At 38.4% G+C, this 24784-nt stretch overlaps 1 protein-coding gene across 1 annotated transcript in view; it reads left to right on the forward strand.

Annotated features, from left to right (window-relative positions):
• Window positions 1-10353: 10353 nt before the first annotated feature.
• cbfa2t3 (CBFA2/RUNX1 partner transcriptional co-repressor 3) overlaps window positions 10354-24784 on the forward strand; it is a 48459-nt gene continuing 34028 nt past the window's right edge. Inside the window, exon 1 of the mRNA XM_016453200.1 lies at window positions 10354-10848. Coding sequence (XP_016308686.1) covers window positions 10653-10848 — 196 coding nt within the window. The 5' untranslated portion in view covers window positions 10354-10652. The remainder of the gene's footprint in view (window positions 10849-24784) is intronic.

The raw sequence follows: 24784 nt of genomic DNA on the forward strand, positions 1-24784 counted from the left end.
AGTTTCTGCTCCTGTACTGTTCCTCTGAGGGCCTTCTGCAGAATTTCACCTTTGTTAGATGACCTCACTGTTGATAGTCTGTGTTGAATGTATCTATACATATCAGTAGAGAAAGATACTTATGCAAACATCTACTCGTGTTTCTACAGTGCAATATTGAGAGCCCACTCACAAATCAATTTTCATAAAATAACTTTTGCCTTCATTTTCTATTTCAGTATTGATTGTAGTTTTTAGACTGGATGCAAAGTCAAGCTAATTAAGGAAATATCATTGATTTTATTTCACCCATGGGCCGGAATGAACCAGTTTAGGCAAACGAGATCAATCCAGAAGAGACTCCCTAACCTGAAAACCTTTTAATGAGGCAACAATAAAAACTTAGATACACCCACTCCATGCGCATCATGCTGCTGAGCTCAAAAGCTGATAAACTGACAATTAATTAATCATAAAACAAAGGATAGGCATTACACACAATGCATGTGACAATATTTAAACATCTCGCAATTATTACAGTACTGTTTTAAAATTGTAATTCTTCTTCGAGATACCAATGTTGCTCCATTAATATCCTGCAGAATTTGATGTACAATCTTAGTTTACAATGGCTTTGAATGCAACTTAAGCAGAACTTAAGATTCAGAAATAATGTTTTATAATACCATTTCATTGTGCTTAGTATTATATTGTGTAATGTTATTTGGGGTTTAATATTCAGTAGTACTGCATTATTGATTTGACTGCGCTAATGCCATCGGATGAAAACAAAACTTGACTTGAACTGGATGATGACACTTCTGTCTTCTGTAGAGCTGCTTTATAGCTGAATCGACTTTTGTTTCATAATTGATGAATTTTGCAACATCAACACTGTTACTGAACTGAACTGAATAACGACACCATTGTCCTCTGTAGAGCTGCTTCATAGCAGAATCTGAATTTGTCTTAAACTTGAAGTTTGCATCATTTATTCTGTAATATTTTGTTTATTACTCAAATAAAAAATTAAAAAACTTTTGTGGTTGGCCTTGGAATATCCTTTATAACAAGTCTTATAGCCTGTTCACTCCACGAATGATAACTATGAAGGTAATTAAAGGAATAACTATATTCACACCCACATATCAACACAAGATAACGTTCTGTTTAATATAAGTATGAACTGAATTTATGACACCTGCTTCTTTAAATGCTCAAGTTCTTTAAAGCATGAATTCTAAATGGGTGTCAATGCTTTTTATCATTCCTCAGCTGGAAAAAAAATCGATCTGAAAGCGATTCAAATGATGCAGTTCCCTTGTGTTGTTAGTTGTGGCGTCCTACTCCTTTATATTTAAAACAATTTTTACAGTATATCTAATTCATCATTGGTGGGAATGGGCCTTTACCCCTAAACTAAACCCCTCCCATAAATTTTGCATCTGAAAGGGAAACTCCACAAATGCATATGCAATAAAATTAGCTGCAAAAATAACAATGTCCACACCTTTCCATTGTTAATTTTTCATTATGTGTCTTTAGTAAATGTTGACAGTAGTTTTTTTTTATACCAAAAAGGGTTTGCATTGGTGCAAGCTAGTAAATGTGGCACTAAACGTTTTTTAAGGTCATGAAAAAAGTATTAGTTCAGTCAAGTGTGTCTAAATGTATGACTTTGTTGTATATATACCGGTTGGGTGCATACAACATTATAAGGGTTAATCCGTTTGTAAAAATGGCACCTACAGTAAGTGTCTTTCTCTCTCTTGGTGGGCTGTCATCATTCCATGGCACTATGGATGGCACACAGCTGTGAGAAACCTCTCAGTGGGGACACATCGTTTCCATCTGTCCTCTACCCAGGGTGGCGCCTATCTAGAGCAGCACAGCGGCTGTGCATGCTCCGAGAAAATAGAGGGTGAGTGCATGGAAGAACAGAAAGGAACCGCATTATGCACCTGTTCCAAATTTTGGCGGCTTTTTTGGCGATGGCGGCGCGTTCACATGCTGCGGCTTCTCTCTCTCCCGACAGAAAGGTGTTCAACTCTCACAATTTGTCATGGTCATTTTGTGCCGCTAAAGGAATTTTACTCACCTGCACCTGGTTTAAATGGAATCACTCTTAGGAGGGGACACCAGCAGAATTTGCAACGAAACTCTCCCGCTGCTACGTAGAAATATGAATGACACCTGTTAACTGCATTTGTAAGGGAATGCACATCTCGACATCTGCTTGACTATCGACAGATCAGATGATAGATGTTTTGCTACACACTCGCAGAATAGCGTATGGACATCATCCAAGAATATTATCAACACTGAGTGAAAGTGTGTGTTATGAGAATGGCTGCTTGGGCGTTTGTGTATGTCAGACGACGCACTCAATTTAGCAGGTGTGCTTCGACAGACTTGAATTTGCGCCAAGCCGGCGGTGAAAAAACACGAGAGAAAGGGGGAGAGCGACAAAGATAGAGAGGCTATGCATCTGTGTGAGGTGCTGACAGATGGGGACGGTTTAACTTCTAGAGTTCGGTTAAGATCCCGAGCTTCCCTGGGCCTGTATGTGCCAAGCAGGTGCACACAAAAATACCAGAGAGAAATAAAACTTCAGCTGCTTTTTTCACTGGTTGTTAAGGAGTCATTCATAAAAGCTACTTTCCATTTGAGAGCCTGCCAAGGCCAAGAATGCTGGTATTCTTTAATGGACACTCCATTTCTTGACCATAACAATAGCTATATGTACCTAAACAGATGCACTCACACAAGGAGGGAACCTTTTATCAGGGCAACGAGGCCATTACCTTTACCTGCCATCTATCTCTATTCATCTGTTTCTGTAATTGCAAGGTGGTCTGCTGCATACTTTGGATGAACAACGGCTCATTCCTGGTCTTGGGTATCCAGACTTCTAACTATCAGCATCAAGTCTGGTCCACACTGCAGCTTATTTTCAGCAAGATCTGCCCACTTGCTCTTTACATGATATTTAGGGGCAGGTAAATATTAAATCAATGCAGACTTCATGTGTTTGCTCAAGGTGCTCTTGTTTACTCAAACCAAACTACTGAATATCTTTCAAAAGTCCTATTCAAACAGTGTTTTTTTTTCTCATGAGGACATCTGAAAAAATAAATGTGCATGTCACCTCAGTTATAATGGCCAAGAGATGCCGATTTTTTAATAATAGGAAAATAATATCATTTAAACTATTAAAATACTATTTATTATACTATTTATTATTTGATTATTAAAATATCCTATTTAAAAATAGTTGTTGGATGTTGGATGTCATTTTAAAAATGTGGACATTATTAGAAATAAGTTTTCTTTGTCTTTTTTTTTTTTTTTTTGATTACATACCATAATAATGCTTAATTTCAAAAATGTCCATGATTTTGATCTCTTTTTTTCTTTTCATTCTTAATAGCTCCTACTTATCATAGTGAAGTGGTGCTGCAATATTATTTTTGTAAACAATTTCCAACATTTCAGTAATAAACGTGTCCTTATTTAAAATGTCTGCACATTATGCAAAGCACAACAGTTACCGTACAATGCTTGGGAATTGTCAAATGACTTTTGGATTGATCCCTTCTTGTAGACTCGTCAATTAATTTACAACTCAACTTTTGTGTTTGTCGGGAAGCAGTAGGTAATTCAGCCAGGAATTTTTCATATGGGTGGTGGGTGAAAACATACACGTCTTGGCCTCAGAGGGTAATAGAATCACTGTGCCCCTGTAAACGTCCCCAGGAGAAACAATACGGCTTAAGATTCTATGTCATGAACTTTGTAAATTTGACAAATTCAATAAATAGATCTCCCTTCTAAGTTTTAGTTATAGCAAAGTTGGACCTTTGTTTTCAGCCTGAACTGATCAAATCTGTGTTTTTGGAAATTGTGTGAAGCCAGCCAATCAGGTTGGAGCTTGCTGTTTTGAGAAAGCTCCCTTTTTTGTGTGCAGTTTGCATTAGACAATCGGTGAACCATAATGTCAGAGGTTGAGACAACTCTAGACAGCCGTTCCAGAGACCCTTTCAGCTTTGAGTAAGTTTGAGTAATTACTGTACATCAGTCATCTAAAAAATGATTAGACAGGTGGGTTTCCTTGCTGGAAAACCACAAGCCTCGTTCCCTTTTTTTCTGTAACATAGCTGATCCATTGCTGGTCTACCAGCTTTACTTACGAGAGTGTACAGTACCAGGTCGACATCAGGTTGACCAGTTAGCAGTCTAGTCGATCAGCCATTTAGACCATCTTGAACCAGTGAATGGCCATGTAAAACCAGCTAGTGTACCATCAGAAGCTGGATTTACCTTGACTTTCTAGCAGGGAATTTTTGGAGCCTTCTCTTTTTTTAGAATATGCTCACTTCCCGCTAGCTCAACATGTGTGCTTATGGAAAACTGTGTTATTTTGTCATTGAGTTCAGCTGCTTGGTTAAAATCCTAATTAAGCTCTCCCCTGTGCTCTTGCTGTATCTATTTGCTGAGGAGAGCCTGTATGCCGCTGATAGGCGGATCTCTCTGACATGGCTAGTCTCGTCTGGTGCTGCAGAGGGCTGGAAGCAGCAGCCGCTAGCTGAGATAAGGGCATGCTAGCCGCTTGCATAACGTTCCCCTCTATCCTGACCTTATCACTGGGAGCAAAGCAGGTCTGGGTCACGCCACAGCCACCATCACACCAGTGCAGAGGAAGACAAGGCCACAGAAATTATAGAGAAATCATTATCTCTCTTTCTCCAAAAGCACATTTCATACCTGACAACATCTGAGGACTAAGAGATACACTCACACTTACAGACACACAGCTGGACATATTTACTGTAAACGCACACTAATGTACTTATGCATTCCACTGAAATTTTATTGCTGGATATTCCTACTTGATAATGCTGACTTCCAGGAATGTAGCAATATGTTGTTGATTGTTCATAAGACTATCTACGAAGGAACACAATGCGCTACTGTTAGATTTGCAGGTGTTGATCATACCACTTTTCATACTCTTGTTTCTGCAAACATTTGTGATATAGTTTTCCAATTTAGCTGAATTATTTGCTGAAAACTACTGTATGTATCCATTTATCGAAGTGCCACCATGTTCATGTGAAGAAACACACACCCACATCTATGCTAAATTGAGATTGAAAATTTCAACTTGAGTTTCCAAGTTGGAAGCTAACTTCAAGTGCACTTTTGTACTTTTCTAAGTAGGGGTACGGGGATTCCCGCTTAAGACATCAAGCACTAAAGTACAGAAGTAAGTTGCAGTTTTCTGTGAGTCTATAAGGTGAGAGAAACAAACATTCAACAGCACAGGTGCAAACACACATCTGGCCCATTCAGGTTCCAGCAGTGCAATAAACTGTGCTATTGTGATGAATATAAATTACTCTTATATTTAAGCCATAATGGTTTGTGGGTGTCAAACTAATTTTCACTGAGGGCCACTTCAACATTATGGCTGCCATCAAAGGGCCGGTTGTAACTGTAAGACTGTACAAATATTACTAACATATTGTTAAATAACTTTCTCTTTATTTTATTATTACTTATTTAAGTTACAAATATTGCATGCATTTGCATAGATGTAATATATGTAGTTTCTCTGTTATTTTAACATAAATCCTTTTAATTTATCAGGTTAAGAAATCCAAATTATTCTATAAATCAAAGTAAATAATAAAGACAAGTATCATCAAACACAAGTCATTACATTAACTTTGTTAAAAACTTTTTTTGTTACATTTATGGCACAACAAATAATTGTGAGCTGGCATGAGTCCAGGTCTCATGAAAATGCGTATCAATAGCATGATTTTCTGTTTCTATTTGGCATGCGATTTATATGCTAATTTACTTTAGCGTGCATATGATACGCACGTGTTTGGTGTGCATATGATACGCAATCAATGCTTGTAGTAGAAAAAAAAGAAGTGGTGGTACTCAACCCCCACTGCCCCACCCAAAAATAAATAAATACAAACTAAATTACTAAAAAGGTACTTTTTAATTTCATAATTCCAATGAATGTATATAGTGCCACAATAAATAAATAAATTCATTAATAATTGTTTGCAATTCAATTCACTTTTATTTGCACTTTTCATGATACACTATTGCGAAGCAGCTTCACAGAAAATGAACATTTCTACATTACATTTAGTAGTTTACAGCATTGCACAAATCAATCTGCGATACCAAACAAGAACACAGGGGGGCGCCAAAAGACCACTAAACCAGCTACCTTGACCGGACTGATCCAGATTTACTAAACCACCACTGCCTAAACTAAAACACCTTCAGCCAGCATCCAGTATAAAACACTCATGCTTTTAAGCTAAATAGCTTGTTGATTTTTTTTTTTTTACTGACATCTGTACATGAGTACTATTATCTCCGCCATCTCTGATTAAATCGGCGGTGTTTTCTCTGCATTAGTGCTGTTTTGAACTTACTGTTTGAATGCATTTGCTTACTGGATTCTTAGACTTTCCAGGACTTTACCGGTTGATCTGATCGCAAAAAAAACTGCTTCTTTTCATTTTTATAATGTATTATTTTCGTTAAAATTTACTGATTTATATGAGTAATTGTTATTTTATTACTCTACGCTAGGGTGACCAGCTGGCTACTGCAGGACAGTAGATGTGATTTTACAGGACAATGCGGGACATGTGCGAAACAGATACATTTATTACTGTTGTTATGCTATGTAAATAGGCTACTGATTTACCGTCAGTACCGTCTCAAATGAACTATTAAAACGAGAAGAAAGTCGTGTCTGAAAGCTGCAATCGATTTTTTTAATTCGTTAAATGAAAGGAGAATATTGTGTTTTTATGGTCGTGCTCGAGCACTTGATTAGGTCCGCTTTATTCCTTTGAGCCTTCCATGCAGTCATCATCAACGGAAAAACCCCACACCCCTAATCCTAACCATTGCGTATCATATGCACACCAAAGTCAATTTCTGCGTATAAATAGAACGCCAAATAGAAACAGAAACTTGTGGTATTGGTATGCACTTTCATAATTTACGATATAAAGCTGCATAGATTTATATTTTAAGACAATCATATGCTCTCGCGGGCCACATAAAATGATGTGGCGGGCCGGAATAGGCCCGCGGGCCTTGAGTTTGACACATGTGGTTTAAAGGTTTAGTTCACCCAAAAATGAAAATTAGGCTGTGTTTTACTCACCCCAGAGCCATCCTAGGTGTATATGACTTTCTTCTTTCAGATGAATCCAGTCGGAGTTATATAAAAAATTGTCCTGGCTATTCCAAGCTCTATCATTGCAGTCAGCGGGTGTTGCAGTGCTTCAGTCCAAAAGAAGTTAAATAAAAAGCGCCCATCCATAAAAAAGTGTCTCACACGGCTCCGGGGGGTGAACAAAGGCCTCCTGTAGCGAATCGATGCGTTTTTGTAAGACAAATATCCATATTCAAAACGTAATAATCACTTTAATCTAGCTTGGGCCAACAGTTGTACACGGAAGCAGCTCCAGGCTGATGACGTACGAGTTCAGCGTTGCGCATGTGCCGGTGAGTCTCGTGAAAACCAACGTTTGTTTACAGGATCAAAGGAAGCAAAGTTTCCTTACTTTAGCAAAGGAAAACCAGTCTCCTCTTGGCTTATATCAAAATCCTCTGACATTCTTCTTTACAAATCCTCGTTTTGTACTTCTAATTAGTGACTGGTGTTTTGTTTTGATCTCTCCGCTGTGTTTCCGCGTGCATCACTTCTGAGCGGCGCACGCGCAAAGCCAACCTCATACGTCATCCGCCCGGAACTGCTTCCGTTTACAACAGTGAGCACAAGCTAGATTCAAGTGATTATTACATTTTGAATATAGATAGAAAATAAGAAGAAAGTCATATACACCTAGGATGCCTCGGGGGTGAGTAAAACGCAGCCTAATAATCATTTTTGGGTGAACTAACCCTTTAAGAGAGCGTCACTGTACATTGAGCATACGTATCAGCCTTCATATCCATAAAAAAAAAAATCACAGATGAGATCTCAGATTAACATTTCAGTTGTTTCTTCTAGATGCCAGTAACATTATAACAGCAAATGCACATTTTTGTGAAATCTAATTTTCTCTTGGAAGACTTTCTTCAGACTTTCAAGGGATCTCTAAAATGTCTCACACTGGGCTCAGATTTGAGACACACTCAAAAGTCAGAAATCTCTACATTGTCATGTATTATCAGTGCTTTATAAGGTTCCAACTCTTCTCTGACTCTTATTTTAATATCGTGCTGGACTTTTAGTTTTTATTTTGTTCCTGTGTGTCTGTTTTTACATTTCCTGTGATTACTTTCCTGTTTATTAAGGTTTCATGTCAATACATGTTTATCACCTGATTAGTTCCTTATTTTCCCATATGTATATACAGCCATCTTTCTTCAGGTCTTGCAGATCTTGTCTTATTGTGAGTCTATGCTTTATAATAAGCAAATTAAGCTGTAACACAGTAGTCTTTCGTTCTTTGATTATGCTCTTCCTGGATTTCTGTACCTGCTTATTCCTGAGTATTGGGTTTCTCTTATTTCTCCAAGACAAAATATCTGAAACATCTGAGACAACATTGATATGTAGATACAATTGAAAGAGCAACCTCTGAGCATAACATTTTCCACCGTGTACACACAAGGAAAGTCCCTAAAATATTTTGTGGTTATGGGGGACAAAAATATTATATACTTAGCTCTCTGTTACAAAACTTCCACCTGTAACACATGGCCAAACTCCCGCACACACACATACACTACTCTCATATCCACTCTGCTGGCCACCATCTGTGTGAGTTTGGCAGTGACAGCCGGTGCATCTGTGTGCACATCCCCTTTCACTTCTGTCCTCTGAGTAAGTGTGTGTGTGTGTTTGTGGAGGCCAGTGGGTCACAGCTGTACACAAGCTAATTTCTCAGTACCAGCATTACTGTGGCGGGCCGCAGGGCTGCTACTCTCAAGCCTTTAGAAGAACATATGTTAATTTTCTCAAATCTCTCATTTTCTCTTTCTTCATTATCTCTTCTAAAAAAGTTTTTTAGTGATGTCTAAGGCAAACTGTATTACTAATGCTCATACTTAGGATTAGGGATATGAAACCAGTGTAATAACCTTCACTGTTTCACAGGCAGGAATGACACCTTAAATCCTGAGAGGTGTGCTGTTCCTTTTCTAAGATTTTCAGATCATTTTCTAGAAATCAGTTTATACTAGAGACATGGGATGGGCTTGTCTGACCTAGACCAGTAAGCAACATTGGAACTACTCTGAGTCAACCAAACTAAACCTCTAGCAAACACATATCAACCTGCTAAAAACCACTCACAACACCTTAGAAACCGCATGTCAATGCGAAGGCAACTATCGACAATGCCCTAACCTCACATTTTCTTCACAAAATGTAAAAGAAAAATTGTTTTTACTTATAACTCTGCAGATGCCAACTGCATAACAAAGCACTCTAAAAATGCTGGGTTAAATACAACCCAGCGCTGGGTAAAATAACATAAATATGTGTAATATCATAAATGTGTAAAGCATCTGTGGACTTAATCAGAAGAACAACTCTGAATATTAAACACACCATGATGAAATGAGCAAAAACCCTTGCCCATGTTGCAATATGCCTTCAGACTTAAGAAACATGCCTTCAGATGGGATTGCTACAGAGATTCTCGGCCTTGAACCTGTTTGAACTTATGTGCAGACCAGGAGGTGTTAGAAAGGAAGTATGGGCACCAGGAGGAGCCCTACTGTCCGGTAGGAACAGGAAGAATGATCTGCCCACAGACACAGCTGGTTCCTGCCAGAGGAAGCCTGGATGTGAGCTATCACAGCCGCTCAGCACTGTTTACTTTCGCCTGGGGAACCACCTGCTCACATGGGGACAGGACACACAGACATTTGTCTAGCTGAGGACATATAGACCTAATTTTTTTTCATTTATACATTGTCAAAGACTAACCTTAACTCTAAAAGGAAACTTTTAGAATGAACAACATTATGAAATATTACTACAACTGTGGGCATTCGTGGTTGTTCCCAAAAGGAGACTTCATTAGGTTTAACTCAGTTCTGGTAAAATATGTAAGTAACGTAAGGCGTATTGCTCAATTGAAGTACAGTCTCAGCCCACAGTCAGGCTGACCTCTATGCCACCCATACCACCCTTTCCTTTTGAGCTGTTACAAAGAGAGTGAAAGAGATAAAGAGTGTGTGTGTGTGCGTGTGAGAGAAAGAGAGAGTGAAAGAGAGAGAGAGAGAGAGAGAGAGAGAGCGCGAGAGGGGGGGGCTAGCGGGAGGAACATGCGCTCACTACACGTTCCCTGCTGTGACAGAGAATATCATTGTTTGCCCAGAAGCCCATAAATTTTGGACAACGACACCGGCATTGCTACCTAAGCTAAAGAGAGGAAAGGAAAAGGTTTGTGGTCAGCAAACTTTTTTTTCAGTTCTATGGGGGGCGTGAGTCTTGTGTCTGGTCTTCTCATTGAGTTGTGCGACTGTCCATGCTTGAAGACATTTGCATAGGTTACTGAACTGGACAACACGACAGACTGTTCAGGGTGGAACTAGCTAGCTGATTGTGAGTATCCTGCGGGCCTCTGAAACACCTGAGGAGTTTATTTGTGGAACTTTGTAAGCTGATGCATTGGGATGAGATGGCTGGAGAGATCCATGCAAAGCGCCTTAACAGGTCTGGGACCAGGAGAGCGTCTTCCAGCACTCTCGCTGCACCCAGACTACCAACAGTCATGCTGACTAGCCACAGTGTTACCCTTGAAAAACGAGCCCTTCATCGATTGGCCCTGCCTGCTCACATGTCTAAGAGGCAGTCCACAGGTGAGTGAAAGAAACACACACATTCGCAGTAGAGTCTAGTAAAACACAGCAAAATGTTGTTTATCAGAGTGGTCGACCAAGATGGCCTTTTTTGAGATGGTGGTTGACCAAGAAACTCTTTCTAAGTATGCTAGTTGAGAAGTCTAGTGGGATGCCATGCTGGTGAACAACATCCAAAACATATGCTGGTGTCCATCTATGCAGGGCACAAGAAACTGGTACTTCTGGGGAAAGTCTTGTTTGTACTTTGTACCTTTTTTTAATTCTTTGTACAGTCTGCCATTTAGATAATAGCTAAAACATGTAGGTACACAACAAATCATGTAACTGCCTCCAAACAGGGTTCACAATATCTGAGAACTCTAAAGCCACTTGAGACCAATATTAGAATTCTAAGCTAAAGTGCCACTAAAGTTGCACTTCATGGCCTAAAGGCAAAAATGGTTTTAGGTTGCCTTGAAAGGTAATATACATCATTGCACATTACCTGCAGCGGTGCTCGGCTCTTGGCAATAATGAGCTCTGCACACGTTTCTCTGAGAAGTGCGGTATAATTAGGCTTAGTCATAAATATCCCCTGTAATTCAGTGATAAAATGGCTGAGGCATCGAGCTAAACGTCCCTAAGGCCAGCCTGCTGCTCAGCTACAAAGAAAGGACCTGGAGCTTGTAAACAGTGGCGCTTTGTCTCATGTACTGCTACCTATCTAGGTGTGTGTACATGTATGAGAAGGGGCTGATGGGAGGTGTAGTCAACAGCTGGGTAATGAAGGGGCTTTTCATGTCGGGCGATAGCGGCGAAGCTTCTTGTGAGGCGGCAGATGTGGTGCGACTTGGGCAACAGCTGCGGTGAAACGATAACCGCGGCGGTGGAGAGATGTCAGAGCGCTGGCTTCTCTCCCTGTGCCTTATCATCACACACACACTGCATACACACCAGTCTGCAATGAAAATACAGAACAGCCACCCACCACACAAGATGCGGGAGCCGAATCGAAACCCTGAAATTCTTAAAGGAAAAAAAGAGGGAAAAATTATCAAAACAAAGTCTGGTTCTTTCCTATCACAGGCAGCAGAGAGCTGAGCCGTACTAATCCACAGCTATTTGAATATGCTTGGATGATAGTTGGCCAGTGCTTTAGCATCTTAGCATAGCTAACAGTGCTGTATGTGTGTTACGGGCTGACCATGCTTGCAGGGGAAATGAGGACAGAGGAATGTCCTGAACGTTGTTCCAGCATTAAATGTAAATCAATAATTTGTTCAACTTCACTGATATTCTGGAATGCAGTGCTGGTCAAATGCTCATGTGTTGTTTGAGGTGCATGTGGCTCACGAGACATGATGATCTGTAGAAGATGGATGGGTTCAAGCATGGCTGTTCCAAAACTTACTGGGCTTCAAGTCAATATTTTAGGACAACATAGGTGTCATATGTAAATCTCCCACCTCCTTCAAACAAAACTCATACATCTGATTCATAAAGTTGAGGTGCATTAAGTGCTGCAGTGCTGACTTCATTTTCTAAGCCAACCTGGAAGTTAGCATCACATGGTTCCCTTGACAAAAACCTATTAGATTTTCCATTTGCCTTTGGATTCATTTTACAAAAGATTTTGGATTAGCTGCTCTGTGATCAACAAAGTTGATGATGTTTTGTTATTTTGATCATCTGTGCAAATGAGCACAACATTTATGAATTTAGGACCCTAAATACAATCAGAAGAAGTAAGTAAGCAGCAGAAGTAAAGTAAAAAAAAAGATATATATATATATATACACACACACACACACACACACACACACACAATTAGGCTGTGAAAGCGGATGATGTGTTGAGAATGAAGGTGAGAATGTCCCTGAAAATCTCTGTAGTTCCATTTAGCCACTTATTAGCAAGACAAGACAAGTAAAAGCTTTAAAAAAAATCACAAGGGGTAATTACTGATGTATTTTATGCCATAGAATAAAACATGAAAATATCTTGAGCTTGTGTTAACCACACACCTTATTTCAGGCATTTACCCAAAAACCCATTCAAAATTAACTGACTTTGGTACAAAGGAGCTGGAAGTGCTAAAATGCTAACTAGTTTCTGGGTTTTGGCCTAAAAATGCATCATCTCCGCAGCACTCTATTAAAAAAAGAATAATGTTTAATTTATATAGCACCTTTCCAAAGCTTAATACTGCTTTCCAACAGTGACACAGGCGATCCAGACAATGCACAGTGGTAGGCAAGGACAAAATGATGATTTTCATAGACAAAAAAGTATTTGAATAATACAGTGGCCCTAATTGAGAGTGACTACATGCATCACTTAAGAATAACATTAAGAAAACAGGTTTTGAGTTGAATTCAGTGAATTTAAACGTGAGTATTCCCACCTGTCTTTAAATGTGATTTTGAATGCAGCAATTGGCATCATGTGATCCCATTTCAAGGCTCTTCCAAAAGGTTGGCCGAATAGTAATGCTGCCTTATAGGACCTTGTTTTGGACATGGCATTGACATTGGATGGCATGACATGTCTTGATGTGTCCTTTGGTTAAATTCTATTTAACCAAATGTGGTAATCATTCATGGTACATAAGCAAGTACCTCACCATTTGACACCATCACTGTTCCAGCATACCACTACTGTGATTTCTAGTAAGGGGTCTCAGCATGTCTCTATATGTGTGAGTACGAGAATGTAAAATGGGAAAGGACAGGAGAAGAGAGGGAGAGATGGAGACAAAACAAGTAAGAGAAACAGTTAGACAGAAAGGCAGAAAGCAGTTATTCTTCTTATTTCCTCTGCACCAGCTTTGTGGTCTCGATGGGGAACAGATGTTCACAACTTGATACTGTGCATCAAGCCTCTCTTCTTGCAATCTCTAGTCCCAGCACTGCCAACTGCCTGAATGCACAAACCCAAAGTCAGGGTTTAACTATCAACACACGCACCTGCGAGGGCACATCCATGCACAGATGTGCGCAAGCAAATGAAAACTCAACAATTTCCACAATTCACATCACACCAGTGGAGATGTGAAAGAAAGAAAATTCACAAATGAGATCACTGCCTGAATTGGATGTCAATTGTTTATCCTAAACAGCAATGCAATTGAATGGAGAGGAAATTGAGACTTTTGCTTTTCCTACTTCTCAGATTTTTCTCTCGAGCAAAAGACCCCCGCAAACAGAACAAAAATAAAATAATAAGTCAGAGATTTGAATAAGAATTCTCACAGATTACTTTTAAATCATTATTCTCACTGCCTCATATCTGGTTATATCTGTACTGTATGTATCATGTATTGTGCACAGTGAGACTTGATTTTATGTTGACTGAGAGAACTCAACTAAAGGCTCTATTAAGTTTCTGTACATGAGTTACAATAAGATCACTGACCTTAATCTGCATTTGTGGGAGTCACTCACTGCCAAAATGACAGATACAAATTGACATTTTAAGCTATTAACTGTGAGCCAAAGAGTGTACAGTAGTGGGGGAAAGAAATTACAGTCACTGCCTTTTTTAAATACAAATGTTACAATCAACCTCCAAATTTTGAGTCATGGTTACTTATCCTTGCCTCCCTATTTTCAACAAAAGTTAAAGGGATATTCCACCCGAAAATGAAAATGCTGTCATTATACTCATCCTTATGTTGTTCCAAAAACATATAAAATGAGCAACTACTCATTTACTCATCCTTATGTTGTTCCAATATACAACTTTCTTCTGTGAAACATAAAAGAGTATATTTTGAGAAATGTCTAAGTACTTTTTTATCATACAATGGAAGTCAATGGGCTCCAATGTTGTTTGGTTCACAAACACCTTCAAAGTGTCTTCTTTGAAGAATATATCCTTTTAAAGAGTTTGGACATCATTTTTAAATAGTTATCTTTTCACGTTTTTCACAGTAATTGGTTGACCTGGTAATAGGGTGAGAACGTTCTGCACAAAACATTTCATCATCAAATGTATAACGCAACAGATTTGTGTAATTCTGTTCATTATCTCTCACTCTTTCTTTCTCTCACTTCCAGTCCTGTCTCATGTCCTCTCTTTATCAGCATCACCCTGTTGAGAAACGACAAGCTCTTCAGTCTCATACATACATTTCATCATTGCATCTTCTTTTAATCTCTGCGATTCAGAACATTGATAGCAATGAAGAAAGATGCTGGCGACACATCTGCTTCCGCAGTGTGCCTTGCTCAGTGTAAAAGTGGATGACTCCATTCCTCGTTGCACTGCCTCTGGCCACCTTCTCATTAGATAAAGTCCCTCTCTGAGCGGCTGTGCTTAAAATAACTTTCATTTACTGCAGTCTGTAAGGGTGACTCAACAGGGCCGCTGAATGCCGGAGCTTCAGTGGGAGAGGACAAAGGGAGAGGACAAAAGAGCTGTGTTTCTCTGGCAGCACCCCTTCTTATCTCTTTCCAGCACTCTGGATGGCGACTGCAGCCACAGGAAAGGATTTATAATGTGCAAGTGAAAAAATGTAAAAAAAAAATCTCCCCCTTGCAAACCCTTACCCGTGCTTTCTCTTTCTTTTTTGCTCTATTTCTGCCTCCGTAGAGACCGTCATTTCCATACGGACACAATAAGCCCAATCAGACGTGAGCATCTCTGCCACCCCATCAGATGCAGAGAGAAAGAAAGACAGACAAGGACATTCTTAATGCCACTAGGTGAAGGTCAATGTATGAAGGGTGGTGTAGGTATAGAGATAGTGGCTCATAATGGAGAGGTTTGAAACTGTCCTCAAAGTGATCACTGGGAAGAGTGTAGAGAGCAGTGCTGTAGTCACATCAACAAAGACCTAAATGACGCTAGGAAGGAGGACCTGTCAGGCGCTGACATTGACGGGCTATCTACGAGCGTACCCCCATGAGAGCATTGCACTGTCAATCAAACTGCTGTCAAGACGATAAGAACCCCATGCTGCACCTTTTGCTCCAGTCACTGTTACACGCTAAGGCCAGAAACAAACCCTATGTAACTATGCGTATGTTGAAATCTCACAGTCCCATTGTACTTCCTGTGGCGTTACACTCTAAAAAAATGTTTGGTTAAAAACAACCCAATGAGAGATGTTTGACCCAGCTGGGTTGGGTTAAATGTTTGACCTAAAACATGATGCTAAGTTTTTATTTTTTTTTATTACTAGTCTGATGGTCCAGTAGTACACATTGAAATCTCCACAACACAACACATAGGACTAATTTCGCTGTGTTGTGAAAATTTCGTTGTGTTTTGCGGCTTTTTTTCTATTGTGTTGATCTAATTTTGTGTTACTGCTTGTTTCCTTTGTGTTGTGCTAATTGTGTTGTGTTGCGGCTTGTTTCCATTGTGTTGTGCTAATGTCGTTGTGTGGTTTGTTTCTGTTATGTTGCGGCTTGTTTCCGATGTGTTGTGCTCATTTCATTGTGTTGTGGCTTGTTTCTATTGTGTTGTGGAGATTTCATTGCAAAAATTTCAGTGCACTACTAGGCCACCGTAAAAATAGTCCCTCTGTGGCCAAAGCATCAGGCTTTGAGTGCCGTCAAGAAACACTGAAAGTTGAGAATAAACTACACTCTCAAAAAAAGGTACAAAATCTGTTACTGGTGCAGAATCCTTTTCAAATGTACTAATATGTACCATTTAGACACTAATATGTGCATTTTAGGCACTAATATGTACCTTTAAGGTACTAATATGTGCATTTCTGCTACTAATATGCACCCTTTAGGAATAAAAAAGGTAAAAAAGCATACCTTTTGAAAACATAACTCCCCAGTGACCGATTTTGTAAAAAAACAAAAAAATAAATTCTGCAAGTGTATGTATTGTAGTGAACTGACAGGATTTTACCCTCTGTTTAAAGCATTTTAATTACTCCTTTCAAGAGCTATTCTGGCTTGTTCAGGTTCTGCTCACCAGTCACTGGTCACCACTCAAGTGATTTGGGTGTGAAAAGAACACACTCCTCGTTGCAGGTTGTTCTCTCTTCTCTTTTCTTTGCTTAGTTTTGATCTATTTTCCATACGTATTCCTGACATAAGTAGTATGAACACGAATAGGCAGAGTGTGATCGGCACAAAGAAAACCATTTTTGTTTGAACTTGTGTGACATGCATACTATTTGATATCTGCATTTCCCAACCCAGCACCACTGGGTTATTGATTATAAATGATTATCAACCCAAATCGGGTAAAATTAACCCAGTTTCCCTACCAAGCAGTCTCAACCCAGCATTTGGGTCAAAAAATAACCCAGAGTGTACTTTGGCAGTAATTTTTGCGCTTAAAATTTCTGTCATCAGATAGATTTTTTTTAATGTGTCTCCACTATGACCAGAACAGGAAACTTACTATAGAAATGCTCAACACTGAGGTGTCCATATACAATATAGAGCATAAAACCGGGCTGTAGACTGTTTTTTTGTTGTTGTTTTTTTTTGCTTCACCCATCCATTTTATTTAACCCCTTCTATCCCTTCTATTCAGCCATAGCTTCAAAGTGAAAGGTATAGCAGGAGTGTGTACGCAGCATGTGTGGCCATAGAAGGACCTGACAGGGTAGGACAGGCAGGGCTATAACTCCCCAGCACGGAAGAGGGCCATAAACACTACATCAAGACCCAGGACAACCAGTGATCCATCTCCCAGACAACCAGGAACTCATCCTGATGCTGATAGTACTCTATTGAGGTAGCAGCATAAATAAAATACATGTGAGAGAAAATATAAAAGAATTAGATAAAGTTTGAACCAAATAGAAAATGACTTTGGTATCTTGCCAATCTGAACACAGATATTGTTGAGATCTTGTTGAGATCTCTTTTAAAACTCCAGAGAAGATGTGTAAAATTCCATGAATCTTTTTCTTAGTAGACAAATCCAAGAAGCAGGAAACCTTTTTTTTTTTTTTAGTTTTCATTTAGTGGTCTTTGCTAAGGCAATCATCATCATTGAGGAGAGAAAAAGTCTGTGGGAAGAGAAAAAAAAATCCTATACATTTACAGTGAAGGAGAGCCCCATAACGATATCTAGATGCATCAGACAATTGTCACAGAGACTGGTTTGGTTTCTTTATAGCAAACAACCAACAAGAAACCACACAGAAAACCCTGCTGTATAAGTATAAAAATAAGAATATTTAAAAATGTGTTGTTTTCTCTTCAAATACTTTTAGTATGTTCCCCTGACCTAATCAAATTCCAGTCAACAGATATTACTGAAGCTCTAATCATCTGTTTTATCACAAAGTTGGTATTTACTTTTCAGAAAGGTTGATGTTTTTAAGAAAAGTAATGTTGATTTTGTTTGGGGTCAGTAATATAGTTAAACAACTCAAGTAAATAACTGACAGCAGTGAACTGCTACATAATAATAATCAGAAAATCATTGCTGCCATGGTTTAGATCTGGCATCTATGAGACTCCAATGTAATGTACCTTTTTTAATTAATTTTAATATTCATGAAGTATCAAGCTAATACTTCAGTGCTATCTGCTTGTTATTCAGGGCCTTGGGTCTTTCAGATCTCAAGCAGAACATGTGGATTAAGTGCAAGGTTAGAATACTTTCCTGACTGATGATTTTTTTTTTGTAAACCAATTAAAACTGCATGTGTCAGCAGATGCATATCAGTAATGATGACATATTTGGATGCAAATTTAGAGATTTCACAGGAATGGAGAGCCGATGAATAAGCTCTTCCCAGTCCCAAGATTTTTAGTAAATGATGCAGCCACTGTTTTCAGTGAATGTAAATAGACATCACATAAACACAGATTTTTAAGGGTGTTGACAGAATTTTCTCAGGGTATTTTAACGTAGCTTAGAGGAAGCACAGGGGGCTGAAGCACCTCTACATACAGTCTAGAATGACTATAGTGTAAGATGTTTGGTTTTTTGCTGTCACACAAACAATTATGCTCGCTTTCTCTCGCTGTCTTTACTTCTTACCACCTACATAAAAATCCCCTAAAAAATAAAAAATAATCACTTCCAAGGGTCCTTCATGTTGAAATTTCATTTTTTCTCTTTTCAGCCCCAATAGTGGAACGGTGGATCACAGAAGAATTCAAAGTCTTATTATCTTTGTCTTTGATGATTCACTTAAAATCCCTCATAGCAATCTTTAAAAAAAGACAGATTTAAGCTAAACCTTAAAAATGCAGCCCATATGTCAGTATACGGGAAGAAATGTATCAAGATACATTTGAATCTTGATATACATATAGATACATCCTTCACAGATATCCCACAATCGTATGTGTTTCAGTGGATAGCGAATCAAATTAAATGATCTTTTTTGTGATTAGATGCATAAAATTATTAATGTCCATTTTTTCCATTTTTTATCAGTGTATAACTCCTTTTTTTGCCCAGAATAAAGCACTTTATATTTTACATTTTCTTGTCTTTAAAATGGATTAGAATGTGCTGTAGATCATTAGACATAATTGGAAGGCAGTCTAAAACTAGATTTCTTAGGAGGAACCATCATACACAAAACACTGGGTAACAAGGCAATAAGGCAACTGCTTTGGGTTCAGGCACAGCCAGGGTGTATTCGCAGCAGACAGATCCTAATACTTCACACTTGATAAGTTTGAAACATTTGCCCTTGCAAGAGCAGCACAGACTGACACATCTGTAAATGTAGCCAAATTGCATTTGGCTGTAGAAACATCCTCGAATATCTAGGTAGATATTGCATGTCCACACCAGAGCTGACCACATATCAGTACGGTGGATTAAGAATTATGGGTGTAGAGACTCAAGTCATAGAGGATTTATTTAATATCTGTGAACTGGGTATTAACTGTCATGAGAGAAGGAGAGGTGGAGCCAGTGCAATGAGGGCTGCTCTTTTTACAGGATTTCTCAAGGCTGAGAATTTTGATCTAGTGTAGTGTTCAATTCCATTGACATCAATTTACTTCACACACATACACTAAACACTGGAACACTCCCACACACATGCTTTTTTCACATGCTTGCCTTAAAGGGATAGTTCATCCCAAAATGAAAATTCTGTCATTAAGAGCTCACCCTCATGTCGTTCCAAACCCGTAAGACCTTCATTAATCTTCGGAACACAAATTAAGATATTTTTGATGAAATCCAAGCTTTCTGACCCTCCATAGACAGCAATGTAACTGAAATGTTCTCAGGCCCAGAAACGTAGTAAGGACATGGTTAAAATAGTCCATGTGACATCAATGGTTCAACAGTAATTTTATACTTTACTGAATACTTTTTGTGCGCAAAGAAAACAAAAATAACAACTTAGTTTGTGTTCTGAAGATGAACGAAGGTCTTACGGGTTTGGAACGTCATGAGGGTGAATAATTAATGACAGAATTTTAATTTTTTGGGTGAACTGTCCCTTTAAGTCAATGCGGTGCTCATAACTCCTATTATTTGTGCGATGTAACGTAGTAACATCTTCCCAGGTAAAACAGCATATTCAATAAGAAAAAAAGTAGGTCAAATCCCATGATTTTATCCATCATAAAAAGTGGTCTCTCTGCAGATGGTCAGATAGGAGTGGTTGAAAAAAAAAACAATTTAACACAATGGTTAACGTCACAGCTAAAATGACAAACATTTATTTATTTTCTAATAACATGGACATAAATTAAATAAACTCAGAAATGTTTCTTAAAGTGACTAGGATCCTTTTTTTCCCAGTTTGATTTCATGATGCTTTAAAGCATTTTCTAAGGGGCCACTGTAATAAAAATGACTTCTGTTTTTTTTGTTTTTTTTACTATTTTCCAGATGGAAGAAAATCTGTAACCATAACCAGTAATAGACTTATGTCAGAGTTGTGAATTTCTCAGAGTGTTTTGACTGGAGCCTTCTCAGGCTGACCAGGCAAGTGGATTGGTGGGACTAAAGAAGGTATGGGGCAGCTGTCTCTGTGTACTTTACACCACCGGTGCTTTCTCCAACAGCAGAGTAGCGCTAACTATTATTTTATTTATTTATTGCCAAACACCCTAGTTGTTTGGAATTTTTCTTGGTGAGCTCATCAACAATAATAACAAACATTAAAATACATACAATATATAAATACATACACATACACAACTATCTATGTCCTATCAATTATAAGGAGTGAAATACAGATGCATAGACACCAGAGGAATTAAGAGCATGAACAATCCTACAATAAGTGCTGTTCAAAAAACGTGTAGACTTAGTTTTAATTGCTCTAAGGCGTCTGCCTGAAGGAAGAGGCGTAAAGAGGTGTCTGGCTGGATGTAAGGGATCTTTCAGGATTGTTAAACCTTTTTTCTGCAAAAGTGAAACATAGATCTCATCAATAGTGGGAAGATCACAACCAATAATTTTCGAAGCAACCCGAGTTATGTTACTAATCTGACTTCTCTGCTGAACTGTGGAGCTGCCAAACCACACTATAAGTGAGAAAGTCAGCACGCTTTCAATGACAGCTCTATAAAAATTTAACATACCAACTTTAGATACGCCAAACTTTTTAAGCTGTCTTAAGAAAAAAAGCCTTTGATGAGATTTTTTAATAATGCCTCTTAGGTTGTCGTCCCACTTTAACGTTGCAGAGATAGTAGTCCCGAGAAACTTAAAACATTGAACATTTTCAATGTCCTGACCATTAATAGTCAATGGCAAAACAGCATTTGTCTTCCGTCTGAAATCAAACACCATTTCCTTTGTTTTTAGGACATTCACCTTCAAATTATGAGTACAACTCCATTCGAACAGTGTAGAAACCTCCCTTCTATAGTCCGATTCGTTATTATTTGTTATTAAACCAATCAATGTAGTATCATCTGCAAACTTAAAAATTTGCACTGATTTACAATGTGAAACACAATCATTAGTGTATAGAGTACAATAATGGTGACAGCACACATCCTTGTGGGGCCCCCACACTAATTGTTTTGAGACTTGAAAGTATATTATTAATTTTAACTACTTGTGTTCTGTTCTGCAAAAAATCCAAAATCCAAAAAGCAAGGGAGTCTTGAATCCCCAATTGCTTTAACTTATCAAAAAGTTTAACTGGAATAATTGTATTAAATGCCGATTTATAGTCCACAAAAAGGACTCTGACATAAGTATTAGGGGCTTCAAGGTGTTGCAAAATTGAATGGATACACAGAGCCAAACTATGTTTGTTTACATGTCTTTACATCCTGTCATTTTTAAGGGGTGGGGGAAGAAAGGCAGATGTGCGTTTCTCATCGGCTCACCTGCGGTGACACTATCAGATCCTCCCCCTAAAACTGAGTCACAACGCCAGTTAATGGCTAGCAGGTGCGGTGATGGTTAAACAGTCAAAAATGGGGGAATCAACTGAACAAAATGGAGGGAGGGGGTTTGGAGAAGAAGTTGGTCCATTTTTTAGCAGCAGCTGTATTTACTAGAGCTTTTCCGCCAATACCTCAGAAGGAGAAATATATTCTGCATTGAATATTCTGCCCAAACCACAAGAAGAAAACGTCATATTCATATTCAAATACAGCTGAAAATGTCTGTGGAAATGCCATCTCTTATCCATATTCATAGTTGGTGCATGCGGCTCTTTGAATCACACAAGTAACTGCTCTGCTATTCAGTTGAAGTGTGCCATAGATTTTAGCTGCATGTCAAGGTCTCAGAATAAATAGTTAATGAAAAGTATAGTTTTATAAGCACCTGGTAAGCAGTCTCAAACATATTAAGTATCAGGTATACAGTGGCCTGATATATGGACACGTATATGAATGTCAAAATATGAATAGCATTGTATTAGATTACAAAATATCAAACCATGTGACATTTATTTTTAATGCAAACATTTTACAAAGCATTTGCTAGATTTAAAATGATAAACCGATGGATAGGGTAGAGTGGGGGAAAACGCCCCTATGGGATAAAATGTCCCCCTACTGTTTTTCCCAAAATAACCACAAGATAAAGTCAAGATACATTGTTATTGTAACTATGGACTACATTGACAAATTGATGTAGAAGTATTCACCATGAAGCTTACACTGGTGATGTACCTGAGAGAAAACGGATTTCACAGTAAATGATCTAAATTTTCAGCAAAAAAAAAAAAAGAAGAAAAGAAAAAAAAGGGTTTTAAAACTTGTTGTTTTTATAGAACATCACAGTTAAATATGATAGTCTGTGGGGTAAAACGCCCACCAGCCAGGTGGGGTAAAATGCCCCAAGGGGGCAACGCAATTACTGTAGTTATTCTGTTCTGAGCATCAACTCTTTTGTTTTTCCATCAAATATATTCTAACTAGTTGCTTGAATAAAAATATCTGGACTTTGTTTAAATTATGTTTAAAAAATACCTAGCCAGTTAGCATCAACTTACAATTTTTTTCAAATAGGCTACAATTTTGTAATTCATAATTATTGATTATATTCTTTTTAATTTTAAGCTAAAACTGTCTGTACTCTGATTTCGCTGTAAATGTATAAAGCAAATTGCTTTGTAAGACTGGGGGGGGGGGACCCCACCTGAATATTAGCGCCTATTATAGTGCCTATTTTACCCCACAAGAATATTAGCAAAGATTATTATGATTCTTTATAAATTGTGAGGGGGCACAGTGACCGAGGTAGCCAGGCCGGGCCCCTTGAAAACAGTTCAAAATGAAGACAAAATGTATTTGGACACTCTGAGGTTGTCAGGTGCTAGCGGAACATGTCCATAGAACAATATAGCCTAATGAACTACACTTCATGGCTAAACTTGAGGTGAACTAATTTACATCCCCTAAAAATCACACTGGGACCAGTGAAAATATTAGCAAAAATGGCTCATTTAATAACATTTGTTTCCACATGTCACTTGCTTTAATATTTGAAATTAGTATTATACTACACACATTGTTTGACCTCAGAAATAAAACGATATGTAGGCCTATAAAGACAGTAGCTGACAGTTATATAAGTTACTGAAAGTAAGGACCATCCATCAACAGTCTACACTTAGACAGAATGTTTAAATGAAGCACATGATGCTCCTACGCCCCCCTTAGTACACATTTTATTTTTGTTAAAAATCTAATAACAAGAAAACTCTGGACATTTTTCATACTTGTTGCTTTATAATTTATGTCATTGTCACTAACATAGAACAATATAGCCTAATGAACTACACTTCATGGCTAAACTTGAGGTGAACTAATTTACATCCCCTAAAAATCACACTGGGACCAGTGAAAATATTAGCAAAAATGGCTCATTTAATAACATTTGTTTCCACATGTCACTTGCTTTAATATTTGAAATTAGTATTATACTACACACATTGTTTGACCTCAGAAATAAAACGATATGTAGGCCTATAAAGACAGTAGCTGACAGTTATATAAGTTACTGAAAGTAAGGACCATCCATCAACAGTCTACACTTAGACAGAATGTTTAAATGAAGCACATGATGCTCCTGAAAAATGAAATGCTCAGTTTGTAACTATGTTAGAAAAACATAATATCTCCCATCTGATTTGAATGCCCTCGATCGGGCTTCGGGCACCAGCTGCCTGGCTGTCAATCGCCTGATGAATGCGAGTGTTTGGAACTGAGGAACTGATATGGGGAAACAGCGGCCCCTAGCGGTGCGCTGTCAAAACGCGTTTAAAAACCTGGCAAAAACGCCCGGCGTTGTGGAAGGACCATCAATACTGCTCTCATGACAATCAATCTGACATTTTTATCAGAGACAGGGACAGTGCTTATGATCCCTTAAGAATTGCATAAAATTGTGGGCACATCCTAATTATGTTAATAGCAAGTCTATTAAAAATGTGATATGAATTATATTAGGAATCCTCAATATCAGAGGGGGTTATACAGCACAAGGGAGGCAGGCTGTCAGCTTGTGGGTCTGAGGAGCTGTCACAGAGAGAAAGAGAGAGAGGGGGGGCTATAGAGAGAACGAGCGAGTGAGG

This window comes from Sinocyclocheilus anshuiensis, unplaced genomic scaffold, assembly GCF_001515605.1.
Source record: "Sinocyclocheilus anshuiensis isolate Anshui unplaced genomic scaffold, SAMN03320099.WGS_v1.1 scaffold1317, whole genome shotgun sequence".
NCBI classification, from domain to species: domain Eukaryota; kingdom Metazoa; phylum Chordata; class Actinopteri; order Cypriniformes; family Cyprinidae; genus Sinocyclocheilus; species Sinocyclocheilus anshuiensis.